Below are 16,682 nucleotides of genomic sequence, written 5' to 3'. Positions count from 1 at the left end.
AAGCTTGCAAGAATATACTGTGTGAAAGACATGGTTGTTGTTTTTACAGCACATTTGCTTAAGGATCCTCTGCTGCAGGTGATGCTGTCATTAGACCTGTGGTTACTCCTTTGCTTTGCATTATCTATTTTTAATTTTCTTTTCTCCAGAAAGGCATGTGCAACAGGTGGGTGTAAATGACCTTAATTCAATATCTCTTCCAGAAGGTCCTGCCTTTCACATCAGAACAAAGCTTGGAACTTCATCCAGGGTAGCATTCACTATATTCTCAGCTGTGTCGTGATGAAAGATCTGTGGCCTTTTGGCACAAAGGAGGCAGTGATGAGCCCATGTCTTCTTACCATGGATTGATCACTTCTCCACTTCAGAAGCTGGGTGATTTCCATCAGTCTTGCATGATAACAAGGTGAGGACAGCTCCTGTGCTGTGACTGTGCTCTGTGCTGCCTCAGGATGATGGTGGGGCAGGTGAAACTGGGCGAAGCTGCTTCCTCCTGACAATGGATTTGAGAGAGGCTGAGATCTCTCTGTATCGAAGCCCATACAGAAAAGGGAACAGAACTTTAGGAAGAATCATGAGGACATTGCAGACTGTCAGGGAGACCAAGATTCCTGTCTGCAGTCTGATGAAAACATTAATGCACAAGAATGATTCCACAAAAAGGGCCAAGAGTGGAAAGAAGTAAAAAAATAAGACAGTGTTGTGCATTACAAATGTTACACTGGCTCTGGAGCAGATGCTCCCCCATATACCCGAGTGTTTGGTTTTAAAATACAGAATAGCATAGCAACAAAATATTACAGACAGGCAGAGAATGACAACTGTGGTAGAAAGCCAGAAACAGAGTTTCACAGCATCAGTCCTGTTCAGAGTTAATATTAGTATTACTGGAACTGAGCACATTTCCAGGACACAGGGCACAAAGCTGTGCGTAGTCCATAGCACCAAGAAGAAAATCCCAGGGAAAGCTGCAGAACACATCCACAGTAACACAAGGACTTTTTTAGTTCGTGAGGGAGGCAGAATAGCAATGTAGCGCAGAGGAAACAAAACAGCGATGTACGTGTCCAAGACTATTGCAACAGCTGTGAACAGCCCCCCACAGTAAGCCACTGCCAGCAAAAATAACAGGAGGACACAAGCTTCCTTTGGGAGGTGCAGACGTGCTGCATTGAGAGCAGCTGACAGGGTGTAGAAGAGCAGGTAGATCAGATCAGAAAGCAGAGCGTTTCCCAGCAGCATGTACCTCGTTTCCTGGCGGATTTTAAACCGAGAGAAGATCACAAATAAGATGGTTGGGATGATGAGGACACCTGCCACGAGGCAGACAACTGGAGAGATTAAGAACATCTTTGTGTTTGTGCCTGATGGGGTGAGGGACCATTCCTCCAGCAAAAGTAGCAAAGTTGTGTCATCCAAATTTGAGGAACTGTTGAACTCTCTCTCCCTGAGGCGGAATGCAGTTCTATTCGCTCTCCTCACTGAGGCACAGCCAGGGAAGTCCATTTCCTTAGGATTTTGGGATGATTGTCTGGCTTGGAGAAAGCAAGATCTTCTATGCTGAGTCCTTAGAAAGGCAATTGAAGCAGAGGATGCAGAAAGCCCATGGAACCAAAGTGATTTCTGTAGCCAATTCTACCAGCTCTCCTCAAGGACAGAAAGTTCAAACTTGCAAGTGAATTCTGTGGTGCCAAAAGATGGTTTTGCCTAAAAAGGAGATTTTAATTTCTTTCTGCAAAATCTAATTAGAAAAGAGAATGAATCTCTGGGTGGCTTAAAAAAGACCAAATCCCTCAGCTAGCTCTTTGAACAGAAGTGAATGTGTCGATCAGCTTCAGTAATTTGAGTTTTTCTCATCACATTATCAGTCCAATGAGGCAGATGAAATATTAGCCTGATTAAACAAATACACAGTGATACAGATCAACATTCCACGTGTACTGATGTAGAAGAGTCATAAATGTGATTGGTTGGTTTTGCACCAATTTGTATGCAACAACACAATTGATTTGAAGAGATCAATAAAAAAGGCTCTCAATCCTGTTGTAAAACTGTAGCACAATCACTCTAGTGAATGAAATTATCTTATTTGCAGATGAAAACCATTTTTGGTTCAGTGAATCAATTCATGTTATTAATGAATGATAAATCTTCCCCTGCCTTTTTTCATGCGTGATATACAAATACTGAATTCTCATCTGTTGCAGCCTTCCACTCAATCTGTGCATTGTGTGGGATGAGTGACACACACTGTCCCATACCAGCATACCCCAGGGCAGACTTGGCACTTCCAATGTCCATTTGGAGACCAAATGGTTCCTGGTTCCACGTGGTTCCGGGTTCCCTGGCCCACACACTGTTGCTGCACTGTGCTGCTTTTAATGCCAGATCTCAGTGTCAGAGCTGGGGGTGCAATGACAGAATTGTGAAGGATCTGGACTGCAGAGAAGGAACATTTCAAGTTCTTCCAGGCACTGTGTGATCAAAAAACAAAAAAGCTGATTTTTTTTAATAGGCTCACTTAATCTGGCATTATTGTATTCATTTTCTTCCCAATGCTACCAGCACACAGCAGTGCAGCTTCCCTGCACAGGAGCCAGGGCACAGCTCACAGAGAAAGTCAGAAAGTCCTGCTGTGCCATGGACATGCTGCCTCAGGGCATGCCAATAATGAAACAGACAGCTCATGAAACTCAGCATCACTCATCAAATCTTGTACACATTTCATTTCCTGTCACACTGATAGCTGGCACCCAAGGAACTGGATGTTGAGACAGTTGGCAGGGTGTGCCATATGGAACAAAAAGAGAGAAGGAAAAACCAATGATAATTTTAAGCAGGGCATTTCAGTTGCTATGGTGTCTGGGGTAGCAAAACAGAAGGTGATTATTTTTGCTCACTCAATCCTGCATCCACTGAAAAGTGTGTGAGCAATATTGATGCAATTATACATTTGGTGTCAGGGTCATGCCCTGCGTCTATAATTGAGTCACAACACAGGTAATACCTTAAGCAGACAGTAGCACTGAAAACTTTGAATTATATTCTTGTATACTCAAAACTTTTGAATTATACTTTTGTTGCAAAATAGAAAGGAGGGAATGAAAACTCAGGTGCATAAATCACCTCCAACTGTGATTTCAGATCTCTGTTAATAGTGGAGGTGTTTGCTGCCTCCCAGCTCCTGCCACTCCAAGGATGTCCAATTAATGGTCAGACCCTCTAATTTCCATATAAAATCACGACTGTATTTTCCACCAACTGCTTAGGAGTCCGGTGAAAAAACAATAGTTCATTGTCACATCAGCTGCACACCTTTGGCTGATAGAAAAATAAATCACAGAATGGTTTGGGTAGGAAGGGTAGGAAGTTCATCCAGTTCTAGATGGGTGACTGAAGGCTCACTCAGTTGCCATCCTCATGACAAAGGGATCTAGTGCCTCTCATGTTCAGCCCACACACACAGAGTAGCAGAGAGCCCAGAAGGCAGCACAAGCTCAGAGCCCTTTGTGTCCTGTGCTCCAGCTGGCAGAGTCAGCCCTATGGCATGAGCTTCTTCAGTTTCACCTGTGCTGCTGGAAAAGCCTTAGGAATGCAGGAGGGCTTTAGTTTTACAAAAGTGGACAATAGCAAATTACTGGAGGAGAGATTCAACCCCATCAGGCCCAGCCAAAGCCACTTCCCTCAGATTTCCACACTGGATTTTAACTGCTCAGTAGAGCTGTGCTAGATTTAGAAATGTGAAAGGCTGGTGTCCTGGCACACTGATGTAACCCAGAACAGGTGGTTCTGAAGAATATCTGTTTGTTGTCTCCTTTAATTTTCTTGGCCTTAGGAGGCCTTTCCACATCTGGGCATGTGCAAGGGGCTGGCAGCTCTGAGCACCACTCCTGAGGATTCTGAACTGAGCTCCTTTTGCCATTGCATCTCAGTGTTCAATAGTTGGTGGTGCCAACCTGAATGATCCTCTTGAAATCTCCTGTAAAGCTGGCCTTAATGCTCTGGTTATTGATTTTTAAATGCTCTCTAGTAAATTTATGTTAGGTGGATGCACTTTTTACGTATCTTGCTGATGCAGACAGCACAGTATTAGCAGCCTCTCCTCTGGCTCTTACTCTGGCTCAATACAGCCTGTATTGATTTTCAAGCTGAACCACACACTGTTAATTACTTTACTCATTTCTGCTTCAACAAGCATCCTGCTGAAAGCTTAGTTAATTATTGTTGTCATCTTATTGCAAAGCTTCTATACCTTCTTGGTGATTTCTCCTGTGCAGCTCCTCACAGCACTGACTCCTTCTTCTTCACAAAGCAACCAACTTTTTTTCAGATGGCAACTCTTTATTGTTGAACATGGCTGACCTTTGATACACTTTCCAATTGTTTATGCTTCTTCTACCCTAACTATTGGCCACAATAAATCAACATAACACTATTGGTGAAAAGCTACAGTGACTTCAACTAACTTTCTAAAACTACTGCGTCCAGCTGCAAAGTTCTCATCTTTCTTCAATTCCTCACTTCTCTTGGTCTACTTGATTACAGCCTTGGAGAGAGCTCCTTATCAGCTTCTTGCTTCTCAGCTTCTTCTCTCTCCTTTAGCTAACAGGCCTACTGTTAGCCCCTTCCACAAATTATCTGATGGGGCTGGGAGATCGCAGGTTGCATGCTGAGCACTGTAACTCCTGCAAAGAGGGCACAACTTTGTATTCTGTTACTGGCTATAAACAGGCATTGTCAAACTGAGCAGAAAAGATTAGAAATGTTACTGACACTTAACTGCATACACACACAGAGAACCTTCCTACTTCACAGAGTTCACCTGACTGATTCAACAAGTTGACAGGTCAGGGAGCAGCAGACAGGACAGGGAAGCAAACAGAATAATGCAAGGATTTCCCCAGCCCTTCATCCCAAGAGCCTGTGTTAGAAGGGGATACCCAGAGGAATGCTCACATTCACCTCTGAGGCTCCCTGGGTGCCATCATGTCATTGTCTCAGTGTGATCACAGAGTCTTGGATGTGGCTGCCTATTCCAGCAACTCACACCATGTCCCAGCCTAAAAAATCTATCCTGGGCTGTGGCTCTGCCCCAGAGACTGCAGCTCCTGGCCAGGGGCCTGGGGAGAGTGGGGTGGAAAGGCTGCCTCACATCTCCTCAAACAGAAGTGTTTTGGATGAGACAGTTGGTTCCAACAAATCAGTATTTTTACTGGAATGTTGTTTCATGGGTCTATTTCCAGCCATGTTTAGTAACAGAGCCTTGGCCTCAGGAGCCTTCATGTGCTGTTAGTTTCTGCAGCTTCCTTCCACAAATGCCCCCCGCCCCTTCTAGGTTTATGTAGGACCAGAGGGCGCCTCCCTTGCTGGTGAAGCTTTCCCAGACATGAACAGCCAAGTGCCCACGAGCAGGCCAGCTCCTCCCAGAAGGGCAGGAAGAACCAGGTTTCCTGCCTGTATCCATATTCTCACTCTGGGCAAATGAGCTGCTGCTGTCAGTGAAGAAAGTAATCCAAGCAGTTTCACTGTGGTGTTTTTCTGGCTGAGCTTTCCCTTTTTCTTCTTTAAACAGAAAGTCAATTAGAAGACTTTGCTAGACCTTTAAGATTCCCTCTAAACTTTTCTGCAAGCCACAGGGAGAGGTACAACTTGTCCATGCCTCAGCTATGTGTCCCCACGTGGCTCCAGAAGGATTGTTCAGTGCCTTGCTTGTTATTTGCTGTAGATAAGAGACATACACACTGCTCTTGTAACTGTACAAAGTTCACAGATCAGGCAGAGCAATTATTAAAGTTAAGGAAGTAAAGAAATGGGTGTGAAAACTAAGCTCAGATTTCAATGCTTTGAAAGGTCAAAGGAACACGGAACAAAAGAAAACAGGGATTAGAAAGTGCTGGTTTGAAGACATTTTAATAAGGCTGCCAAACAAAAGAGGACATGGAGAGAGACTGGAGGACTCAGCATTAAATCCCTACACCACTTTTTGTAATTCCAAATACTACCAAGCCATGGTGATGACAAAGTCAAAATAAATTTTGCACCAAATAGGCCTTGCAGGTGCAATACTGAGAAACAAGCTGGATGTCAGAAGAACAGAATTCCTAAATATTTGACAAATATTTCAATAAAAGTTTAGAGAAGTAACAGGGTAAGTCCCAGACACCTCCTGCTTTCCTGCAGGTCACTGCATGGCCCTGACTGCTGCGTGCTGCTGCCAGCAGAGCTCACCCATTTTCATTCCCCAAGCCTGGCAAGGCAGAGAAAGACAGGTTTTCCTCTTTTGTGCTGGAAGGACACACAAACATGTTTTCCTGTGACAAGCTGCAGATGTGACCAGGGATTTATAGCAAACAACTGCTGCTTTTCATGGTCATTTATAGACAGACTCACAGGACTCCAAGAGAAGCCATCCTAGACTGTTCCTTTGATTTAATGATCTCTCCTGCCTGCCTACTTCTCATAGCAATGCATCTGTGAAACAGGACAAATACCCTACTAAACAAGGCCTATTTGTAAAATATTAACTTCTTTCCTGAAGCAGTTTAATTTATAAGGGGAAATCTTGCTTGAATTTTGAACACTATACAACTACACTGGTGCTAACAGGAGTTACCTGCAGAAATCTAAATCCTTTAGATAAAGAACAATAACATCATTCTTGTCTGAGCATTTAGCACCTATAAGAAGAGATTAAACCAATTTCAGTACCACACAGAGTGATGAGCAGAACTAGAAATACACATCTGAATTTGTAACTCCTTGACTCCTCCTTTAAGACAGGAGGAAGCTCCTTGCCCTGAGAGAAAGCTTTTCAAATGGGGAAGGTACATCCACCAAACGCCTTAGAGCATCCATCCATCTCAGGCTGTCTTTTTGGTGGTGGCTGGCACCAAAGTTTATGTTCCTGTCCTGTCTCACGTGCAATGATCTCTAGCATCGCCTAGGAAGGGCTGCTGCAGGCAGGCAAAAGCAGAAGTTTTCTGGCTCCATCCCTGTCTTACTATGTTTTATCTCATGTAAAAAGCACAGGAGAGGTGTAGCATGGTAGTTCCTTGAAGGATGCCTTGCTGAGAAGGGATACAGATGGCTGCAGAGTGTTGAGTGCAAGTTAGAATGAAATACCAAAGCAGAGCTGGAATTAGAACGGGTGGCAGAGACAGGCTGGCACATCCAGGCTGGCAGGGACCAGCCACAGGTGCACAGCCACAGCTCCTCCCTGACAGCTGGGAAGTGCTCACCTGACTGTACAACCTGGGCAAAGGTGGCATAGGCATCAAGATGGAAGGAAACACTCTAGAAGTGGAGTTGAAACAGAAGAGGCAGGAAAAGCGCTGTGTGAAAGAAAATGTTGGAATTCAGGACATCCCTCTGGCTGTCCTGGATTGCCAGAACCCCTGCCAGGGGCCTCAGAGACCCTGGCACAGAACCCAAGACACCTGTGATTTTGATTATGACCCATGGAACAAATTACCAACCTTATATGAGGATCTGCAAGCCATGAAAATCTAAGCAGAATAATAATTAGTTTGTCATGGGGTGAAAAATAGATTTTTTTAGGGTTTTTCGAATGGGGGTTCAGGGAGCAAGATGGAGGAATCTGGACATGTCCAGTCTTTCTCCTTCTTCTTCTTGGCCTCCATCTTCTGGGTGATATTGGCACTTTGGGATTGGTTTAGAGTAGGAGCTCACTGTCTGACATAGGTGATAGGTATTGGGAAGTAACTGTAAATATTGTACACATAGTTTTTAGTATAAAAAGATGATACCCCCTGGAGGCAGTCAGTGTGCCTCTGTCTGACCTGCTGAGCGGACCTGGGCAGGCCAGAGAAAGAATTTTATAGATAAGACACAATAAACCACCTTGAGACAGAGAAATGAAGAGCTCTGACTCCTCCTTCAACTGCCAGGCTGGGAAAAGAGACTTCCTAACACATCTCAGGGTCACTGTGAGCAGCTGAAGCCCCGAGAAGAAAATACATGAAATGTCTTCCTATTGATGCCTTTTGATGACAGGCAGTGAATGAGTGTCCATGGCACAGAGCAGCACAGGGCACAGCACCATCCTGGGCAGGAAGGAGCCTCAATGCCAAAGTCAAGATGCTCCTTCCCAGTTCCCAGCACTGTACCTGGGAATGGCAGTGGCTCCCAGGTGGCAAAGACACTGAAGCAACATTGATTCTCTGCAATAACTGTGCCCACAGGGAGATGCTGACCTTATCTCACACTGATGGCAGCAGGTGCCAGGCACAGCTGCCATATGGCAGAGAGATTAACTGCCAGCATGTGCTGAATAGTCACAGTCCCTTATTAGCCAGGCAGGGAGCATGCCCTGGGCTGCACACACAGTGCCATTCACCAGCTCTGTTGTCCCTTCCCAGCAGCTCCTTTGTTACTTATCCAGCACAGGTGCTTAAAAATGAGATTTTCTCCACATGAGGCCTGTCTCTGCCTTGTTGTTCTAACAATGGCTTTGTACTGCTCCCACTCATTTCCATAGCAATACCCTCTCCTCTCACACTGCAGGTTCAGACTTCCTGATAGGAAAACACTGTTAGGGTAGAGTACAAACACAAATGTTCCAAACTTATTAAAAAAAGAGATTCTTTTAAAAGACTTGTTTTGGGGGGTGGGGGAGTGCGGGAGGGAGAGCAAGATGTCACTTTACTACTGTCATGTAAGCCCACATCAGCCTTACTCTCCTGGTGGCCTCCACAGGCACAAAGAGGAGGGCACATCACCCCCTGGTATGCCCAGAACTTCACACCAAGCTGGCAGCTCACAACAGGGAGAGTTTGAGCCATGGACAGAGCAGCAAGCTGAGAGCTTCACTAAAATACACTGTTAATTTCATTTCTAGTTTAATTATTTGTTTCTTTCTTCTCCAATCCAAGTTCCTGCTCATTAAAAGATGTCCATGAGAAGCACCAGAGAAGAGATCCTCTCTTTTCTTTTACTATTATCCTAAGCAGCATCTGGAGCCAAAAGCAGCTCCCAACTGCCTCCAGGTATCTCAGAGGTAGCTCAGCTGTTCACAGACAAATGTTTGTCTTGCAAGAATTCATTACATTTACAGCTACTGGGGTGACTAGAAACCAGACTATTTTTCTAATCCATTCTCAGCATTTTCTCAGGAATTCCTAGGTCCTTTTAATTGAGCTGTTTTTTCCTCCCAGAAAGCAGCAGTCTCTCGCTCCAAAGAAAACATTTCAATGCCAGCCCAGCACAATGGATAGCAACTAAGGGAAATACAAATACATGCACAGAACTGCTATAGATCACAAAATCTTCAAGGCAACATATACAGGAAGAAAACTTCAATGAATTAGCAGCCCTTTTTAATAAGCAGTTTAACAAGCTGTGAGTTGAACCACATCAGAAGTGCCCCAGTCTCTCACTGAAGTCCTGCAGTGATGCTCTGGGGCTGTTCAGGGGCACACACTCCTGTGCAGCTCCTGTTCCTGGCAGCACTGCCACCATCAGGTGTTCTGCTGGGCACCCTGACACCAGCTACCCCAGCACTCCCTCCCTTTCAAACACCTCCTTTCCCTGGGAAGCCCATCATAGTCTCATGAATTTGGATCTTGCCTGAGCTGTGCTCAAACCAGCGCAGGGACATCAGTGCCAGCTCCAGCACAGAGGGAATTATGTGTGCCATCCACAGAGGGAATTATGTGTGCCATCCACAGCTGTGGAATTATGTGTGCCATCCCCCAGGACACCACCTCCACCCCTGCCACTTGTGTCTCTTCATTTCCTGCCAAGTATCATGCCAATTTCTTCCACATCAATTTCTAAGCTGAGACCACTTCTCTACTTATTTCTCTGTCCTGCCTGCTAATGGAGATTGGAATGATGGTGAAAATGAGATGCACAGTGCCACTTGTCATCCCCAGCTCTCTGCCCTGGTAGTCTCCCACAATGCCTATTTGTGAACCTCTTCAGACCCTTTATGAGGCAGTTTCTGATGTGCAGCACTGAGCCCCACTTCTAGTTGAAGCCATCACATGTTTGGGGCTGTTTCTGCTCTTGTCAGCCTGGGAAGCTGAGGAGTTGGTGTAAGGGGAGCCCCCCTGCTCCCACAGCCTCAAATCTGCACCACCAGTCTCACAGAATCAAAGGATGGATTGGGTTGGAAGGAACTTTCAAGACCATCTAACCCCCTGCCATGGGCAGGGACACTTTCCACTAGACCAGGTTGCTCAGGGTCCTGTCCTGCACATCATTGTCCAAAATCCCTCTTTGAGCTCCTCTGGATGCTAGAAGGATTTATAGGGTCTTCCTGGAGCCTTCTCTTCTCCAGGCTGGACAACCCCAATTCTTTCATCAACGAATACAGGCTTTTCACCCAGGTCAGGAGCTCCTGAACCCCAGCTGTGTGCTTGGGCTGGCACAGGAGCTGCCTGCCCCATGGTCTGCACTCAGTTTCACGGCCAGTGTCTCACCTTGACACTGCCAAAAGCATCACCGAAGCAGTGACCCCAGCCCTGCAGGGAGAGAAAGGCACGGAAGGACCCAGAGGAAGGCAGGGGCCCTTGAGGATACACCCCAAGCTGTTTACTGGCAAGATTCCAGGCCCTCTCTTTCTGTTCCCAAAATAGAGAGAAGTCTGTCCCATTATTAACCATCAATAAACACCAGCTTGGGGACTTTCTCCCCCAGCAGGCAAAGCCTTTCAGCCTCTTGGAGAACAGCTTGCAGTCAGTAAACTCCCTCTTTGTCAGACTCAAAATGGGGTCCTTGAAGCCTCACAGGGTGTCTGCAGGGATACAGAATTATAAAAAGGGATTTGTTTTTGTAAATGAACTGGAAGAGTGTCAGCTCCTCCCACCCACCCTTCATGCTGTCCTTTCTGGTTTTTAGCATGCTATAAATGACCACCTTCTCTGATAGTTTATGCATAATTGGGACTGATTTCAGCAAGTGGCCCAACAAAAGCTGCTCTGAACTACTGAGTAATTTACTGATTTTGTTTTCAATTAATATAGTAGCTTTAGGAATTAGCAGCCTGTGTTCCTTTTTTAGGCACAAGAAGATCTCCAGCCTGATGGAGAGACATCCAGAGCTTAAGCAGCATCTAATCAGCTGAACACTGGGAAGAAACATGTTCCCACACTCGTGTACCTTATTTATTTTTCAGAAGACCCCTCCTAATCTAGAAATTTGTATCCATTTTTATCTGCTCTGGAATTTCCCTTTTTCTGCCTCCAGACTATCCCTTTCCTCTTCTCATGGAAATACCATTCCTGCTCTGATCTTTTCCTTGGCTGGGTGTTGGGGATTATTTTGGGTGGAGGGGATGGTTGATGGAAGGGCTTTTCTGTGCAAACCTGTCCTAGGAGCTGATCAGCCCAGGCCTCCTGTGTCTCCATGCAGTCCTACAAAGACAGCAACAAATGCAATACCCAATGCACTGTGCCCTGCAATCTGTGCAGGAACCAGCCCAACCATGGGAGGATGCCCAGAGGAGGAGAGAGGGAGATTGTGGCTGTCTAATTCAGTGTGCTCTGAGCAGGCAGAGTGTGGAAGGCGCTTCCAGCTGATCCAGTTCCATTTCTGCACTCAGATCCCTCGTGGGCACTGGACATTGGTGGGCCATGGCTGCTGGGAGTGGCACAGAAAAGCCACTCTGACCTGTCCCCTGCTGCCTGCATTCCCCCTGCAGGCCAGAGCACACAGCCTCTGGTTCCTGAGCCCCAGCAGAGCTGTGACTGGCACCTTGGTGTGCTGAGGTGCTCTTGGAACTGCATCTGCCTGGGAACACTGAAATGGATAGGCCAGCCTGGCTTGGACTGGGCACAATTTGTGGTTTATTTAACAGACCTGGCCTGGGTTTGGCACTGCTACACTATGAGTGTGCTGACATTTATTATGACAAGCCAAGACTGTACAAGTACACTTCACCACAGACCCAACTCCATAATTACAAATGTTGGGTTAACCCTAAAGCTTGCCTTTCCCTTCACAAATTCACACCAGTAGTAGCACTTAAAATTATTCTATCTGCAATTCACATGCCCACATCTATTCTCAGCTTCTGTTTCCAGCCTTGAGGTTGTCCAGATTGTCCCTTTGTCCTTTTAAGACCTCTGCACTACCCACACTAATCCTCAGTAAGCAATCAAATCTCCCCATCTGTGCTTTTACTATTTCCCTTGGCACCATGGGATGACTTCTCTATTTTAATTAACTTGAGATGGATGCCTTGTCAAGACTTAGCTGCTCTGATTTCTCATTATGTTATCATAATACCATTTAGCAACACCACCCTTCTCAGCAAGGAAAACTGATTCCAGCCCCTTGAAGGCAATGTAGTGAAACACAGAGCACTCACCAGGGCCCACAGCAATATTTGCTCTCATTCCTGTTAACCTGCTGCATTTCCTCCCCAGTGAATGCTACTTGCCTTCCCGGTTCTGCCTACTCACAAAGGCACACTTTAGGGTATGTTTTCTTCTTTTGTTTGTCTTAGTCATGATCACTCAATTTCAACTTTTAACCCCACTGAGCACTGCTTGAATGCCGACCACACGTAAAAGCAGTTTTGATTTCCTCATTGCCAGCTGCAGTTGGTGGTACCCCACACCACTGTTTGCCCTTTTCCTGCCAAACAACTCATTACTTCAAATTGGCCTGAACCTATTTCATATTTTGCAGCCATTTAAGACCTGAAGTCTGCAGGTCACCTCACAAATGAGAAGGAAGGCTTTTGCTTTCATGTCCTTCCAAACCTGCAACACCTCAGCCTCTGTCTCTTCCTCAGGCCTGTTTTCATCTCTCAAATTTCTGTGTGATTGCTGCAGGTGCCGTGAGCTGCCATTTGTGCACAAAGCACCAAGCCAGCACCAAGGACCTGTTTCACATGAACTCCTGGTCAGCTCCTTAGTGAAATTCCCTCTGTAAGCACCTGCAGAGCAGCAGAATTAGACATTCTGTGCTACACACCCCCTCAGGCTGTAGCCAGCTCTGTAGTGATTGTGAGCCCCTAATGGGCTGTGAGTTGTCCTCGGGGAATAAGGAGCCCTGAAAAGGCTGCTCAGGGCTCTGGCAGGAAGATGAGAGTTGTGTCAAGCATCCAGCAATTTAATGCTAGGCAGCATCAGCAAAATGCAAGCAAGGTGCAATTTGGACAAACAGCAGGGTCTTTGAGGAACAAACACAAGGAGGTATTCTCTGGCACATTCCAAGGAAGATGTCTCCAGAAACAGCCTCCTGTGGGCCTGTCATAGCCTGAGTCCCAATCAGAAAAGATCTCTCACAAAATTCCTTGACCAAAATCAACACTGAGGTTGTTTATTGCAGTTCTGTAAATGTTAATAATGCTAGTTTACATCCTCTGAAAGTCTATTTCTGTGTTTTTCCACTCTAGGAGACCCTGCCAGATGTAAATATTTTAAGCAGAACAGGTGCAAGAAGCCAACTGAGCAGGATGGAATATCACTGCTCTCTCTTTTGTTCATGGACACACACATGAGGTCTCACAGCCTAAAGTCTCAGGTCTCAATTTGTTATATGGGGATGAAAAGCACATTTAACAGTCACTTTTATGCCTCCCACACAGGACAAGGCAGGATTTTAAGCATATATATTCAGGGTACAGGCTGACAGTAAAAAAACTCAAGGTATTTTAATGTAGGAAGGCTGCCCAGTTTCAGGACTTTACATGACTTGAGCTTGCTCTGTGCAGATTGTGGAAAAGATGGTTTGTTGACAACACAGTGAAATTGAGAGCCAAGAAAGTATTTCCGTGTGCTCATGGACGCACTTCCAATGTTGGATGTGCAGGGCCATCTAGTGGGAAGCCTCCGTGTGCAGCAGCAGCCCAAACACAGGCAGCGTTTCACAACAGCCTGAACAAAGACAGCTTTGGCTGCTACATCTCAGAAATGCATTTTATGGGTTTTTCTCTCCAGATGGAATGCTTTCCTGCTGAGCCACTGGAGCATCCCCAGGGGAGCCTGTGGAACAAGGAATTGAGTCTGTCTCACTGCAGGATCCTCTGCTGAAAATGTGTGCATTTCCTAAAATTAATTTCTTTTGACTGATGACTTCGGGAAGCTTTGCCCAAAAAAAGGAAACAACAACAAGACACCCCCTCCCAGCGCCTCAGTTTCAGTTTTTGTTCTCATTAGTAAAAGTGCAGAGAGGCTCAGTGACACTATCAGGCAGCACAGTGATGGGGAAGAAAGGCATTAGTTTGTGTGTAACTCCATCTCTGGTGCTGGATTGAATTAATCACATAGAGGTGCTGGCTGGGACTCAGTAATTTTTCACAGAAATATCAAATGTTCTGAGTCAGATTGTCTGGTCAAATGACTGTGATAACCCAGGAAATACTGGTGTCCCTTTGCATTAATTCCCCCATCTGTGCAGTGAGGAGGGTGAGAAGTGGGGGTCTACAGCACTTGCAGGGTTACCTAAAAATCCCACAGTGAATCTGGAAAACAATTAGGTTATGCAAAAGCCTGGGAAAATAGCTCATATTTAAGTTTTTGCCATTTTCTCATGTTTTATTTACTACTACATTATAGCTTATAAAAGCAATGCTGCTTAACAAACAGGTTTTCCCCCTCTCTGATTTACATATGAAGTAATAGTTCAAGCACTGTAACAAAGCCTTCTTTTCTGGGACCTTGTTAATCAACTGCTTTTGCTAAGATGTTTACCTGCCAGCAGTGCAGATTTTCTGATTTCCAATTAAACTGGAGTTTCTTTTCCAGCCTTTTTTCCCCCCTGGAGCCCATTACACAGCCAGTCTCTACCTAGTTTAATAGAACCTTTAAATAAAGGCAGTATTTTCTGAGGCCTCTCTCACTATGTCAATTTAGGCTAAACCTGGCTAATAGGTGTAGAAGTATTCAAAGGGAGAGCCAACTAGGCAGGTACAAAGAACAAGATTTCATAAATCTTTCTGATCTGGAAGTTAAGCTAAAAAGAAGCCATAATACTAAGATAAATATTGCTTTAAAAACTCTTTAATGCTGTGCAACCAATTATTTCATTCCATGAAAGCTGACATTGACTTCTTCTTTACTTCAGCTTGGACACTGAAGGGATGTGACAAGCCAGCACCTCAACAATCAGAACTACATCGGACATTTCACCTGGAAACAGCAGCACACATCAGGTAGATCAGGCAAAAAAAATCACAACTTCTAATACCTGTTGCTGAAAAAAGGCCTTTATGAGATGAGGAAAACAATATTATTGCCAGAGCGTCTAGAAGCCCTGCTCAGAGTGTCCTGGGAGCATGAAGCCAGGCACACAGACTCACCTGATGGGAAAGCAGGTGATTCCTGCTCTCCTGGCTCCCCCTCCTCCCCTCCCTGCCACGGGCTGCAGCACCTGTGGGAAGATCACAGCAGCTCAGAGCTGGCCTCCTCCCTGACTCATGCTTCTCTGCATAGTGCTGGCTTCTTCCACTACTCAGCAGTTACAGCATCTTGTTTTTTTAGTAATTTCTCATTACTGGGGCAATGCTTCCCAGTCTGGAGCAGGCTAACCCGGGTTTGGTCCATGCTGGCATTAGGGAAAGCACCTGTAGAAGGGGCAAAGGCAGGGAAAGCTGCCTCCTGCAGCCCAGCTGGCACTCCTCTGGTTTGCAGGGCATCCACCACAATCCCCTCCCCACCAAGTGAGGGGATGCAGCAACATTTCTTGTACAGAACTTCATACCAAAGCAACAAATGAGGAAATCAAGGTCTGTCACCCTCATACCATTTCTGTGACAGCACATGTACCTACGTGTGAACACAGACTTCATTCTTCACTGGGCAACTCATTTAATGAGCTGAGGAAGAAGTTAACTCATTTTGTGGCTGGCTTCTGTCCACTTTGGGATACCACTCTGCCAGCTCTGAAAGAACCAGGCTCTTTGAGACACTGCCAAGCTCCAAATGACTTCACAGCTGTAACTGTGCAGCCAGCAGCACTCCCCACTTCACTCTCACACACCTCCCACTCAAATTCTGCAAACTCATCAGGCACCTGCTGCCTTTTCTTTTTACACAGCAAAATCCCAACACATAAAGGGCTTTGAAGCACCTTAAAGTGTCTGATTTTCAAGAAAAGTTGGACCTCCTGTAAGGTGTTTCAAACCAGAAACAGGAGTATTAAGAATAAACTATTCTTTTTCAAAGGTGCAGGTTCTGTAAGTGCATTTTAGGGCAAGAAATTGCCCTCTCCAAGACCAGGTTGGATGGGGCTTTGAGCAACCTGGTCTAGTGCAAGATGTCCTGACCATGGCAGGGAGGTTGAATGAGATGATCTTTAAGGTACTTTCCAACCCAAACCATTCTATGATTCCATCACCTCTGTAATAAAGCTCAAGAATAATTTCTGAATCTCTTTCCCCAAATCAAAGTGTCCTTATTTACAGGCTTCCCAGCCTCCTCAACACACAGCAACAAAGAGCAGAGCATCCACCCCACACTAACACAGCCCCACTTGCATGCCCCCCAGGCTTGGCTCCTGGCTGTCTGTCCTTCCAGCCTCTGTTCCCATCTCCCAGCCCTGCGCTGGCACTCGACTGCTGCCTCAAACATGGCTTCTGAAACATGTAACAGATTAAAATGCTTGAGGCCTGCCTAGGCCTATCAGATCCTCAGAAACATTAATAACCCCTCTGTGAAAAATCAAACCCCTGTGAGATTGTTTTGTTGCTGAGTGATGGCAGCAGCCAGAAC

General features: G+C 45.6%; 1 protein-coding gene across 1 annotated transcript; it reads right to left on the bottom strand.

Annotated features, from left to right (window-relative positions):
• Positions 1–447: 447 nt before the first annotated feature.
• GPR148 (G protein-coupled receptor 148) lies at positions 448–1,506 on the bottom strand. Its single transcript, XM_030954837.1, has one exon. It carries the CDS (start codon positions 1,504–1,506, stop codon positions 448–450), a length of 1,059 nt encoding a protein of 352 aa, XP_030810697.1.
• Positions 1,507–16,682: the final 15,176 nt, after the last annotated feature.

Source organism: Camarhynchus parvulus, chromosome 9 (assembly GCF_901933205.1).
Source record: "Camarhynchus parvulus chromosome 9, STF_HiC, whole genome shotgun sequence".
Lineage (NCBI taxonomy): Eukaryota > Metazoa > Chordata > Aves > Passeriformes > Thraupidae > Camarhynchus > Camarhynchus parvulus.
Note: the sequence above shows the minus strand (reverse complement) of the source record. Positions and strands in the feature narration are given on the sequence as shown.

Excerpts from the sequence above, each read along its gene's own strand:
- GPR148 (XM_030954837.1), bottom strand. The coding sequence starts at position 1,506 with ATGGACTTCCCTGGCTGTGCCTCAGTGAGGAGAGCGAATAGAACTGCA.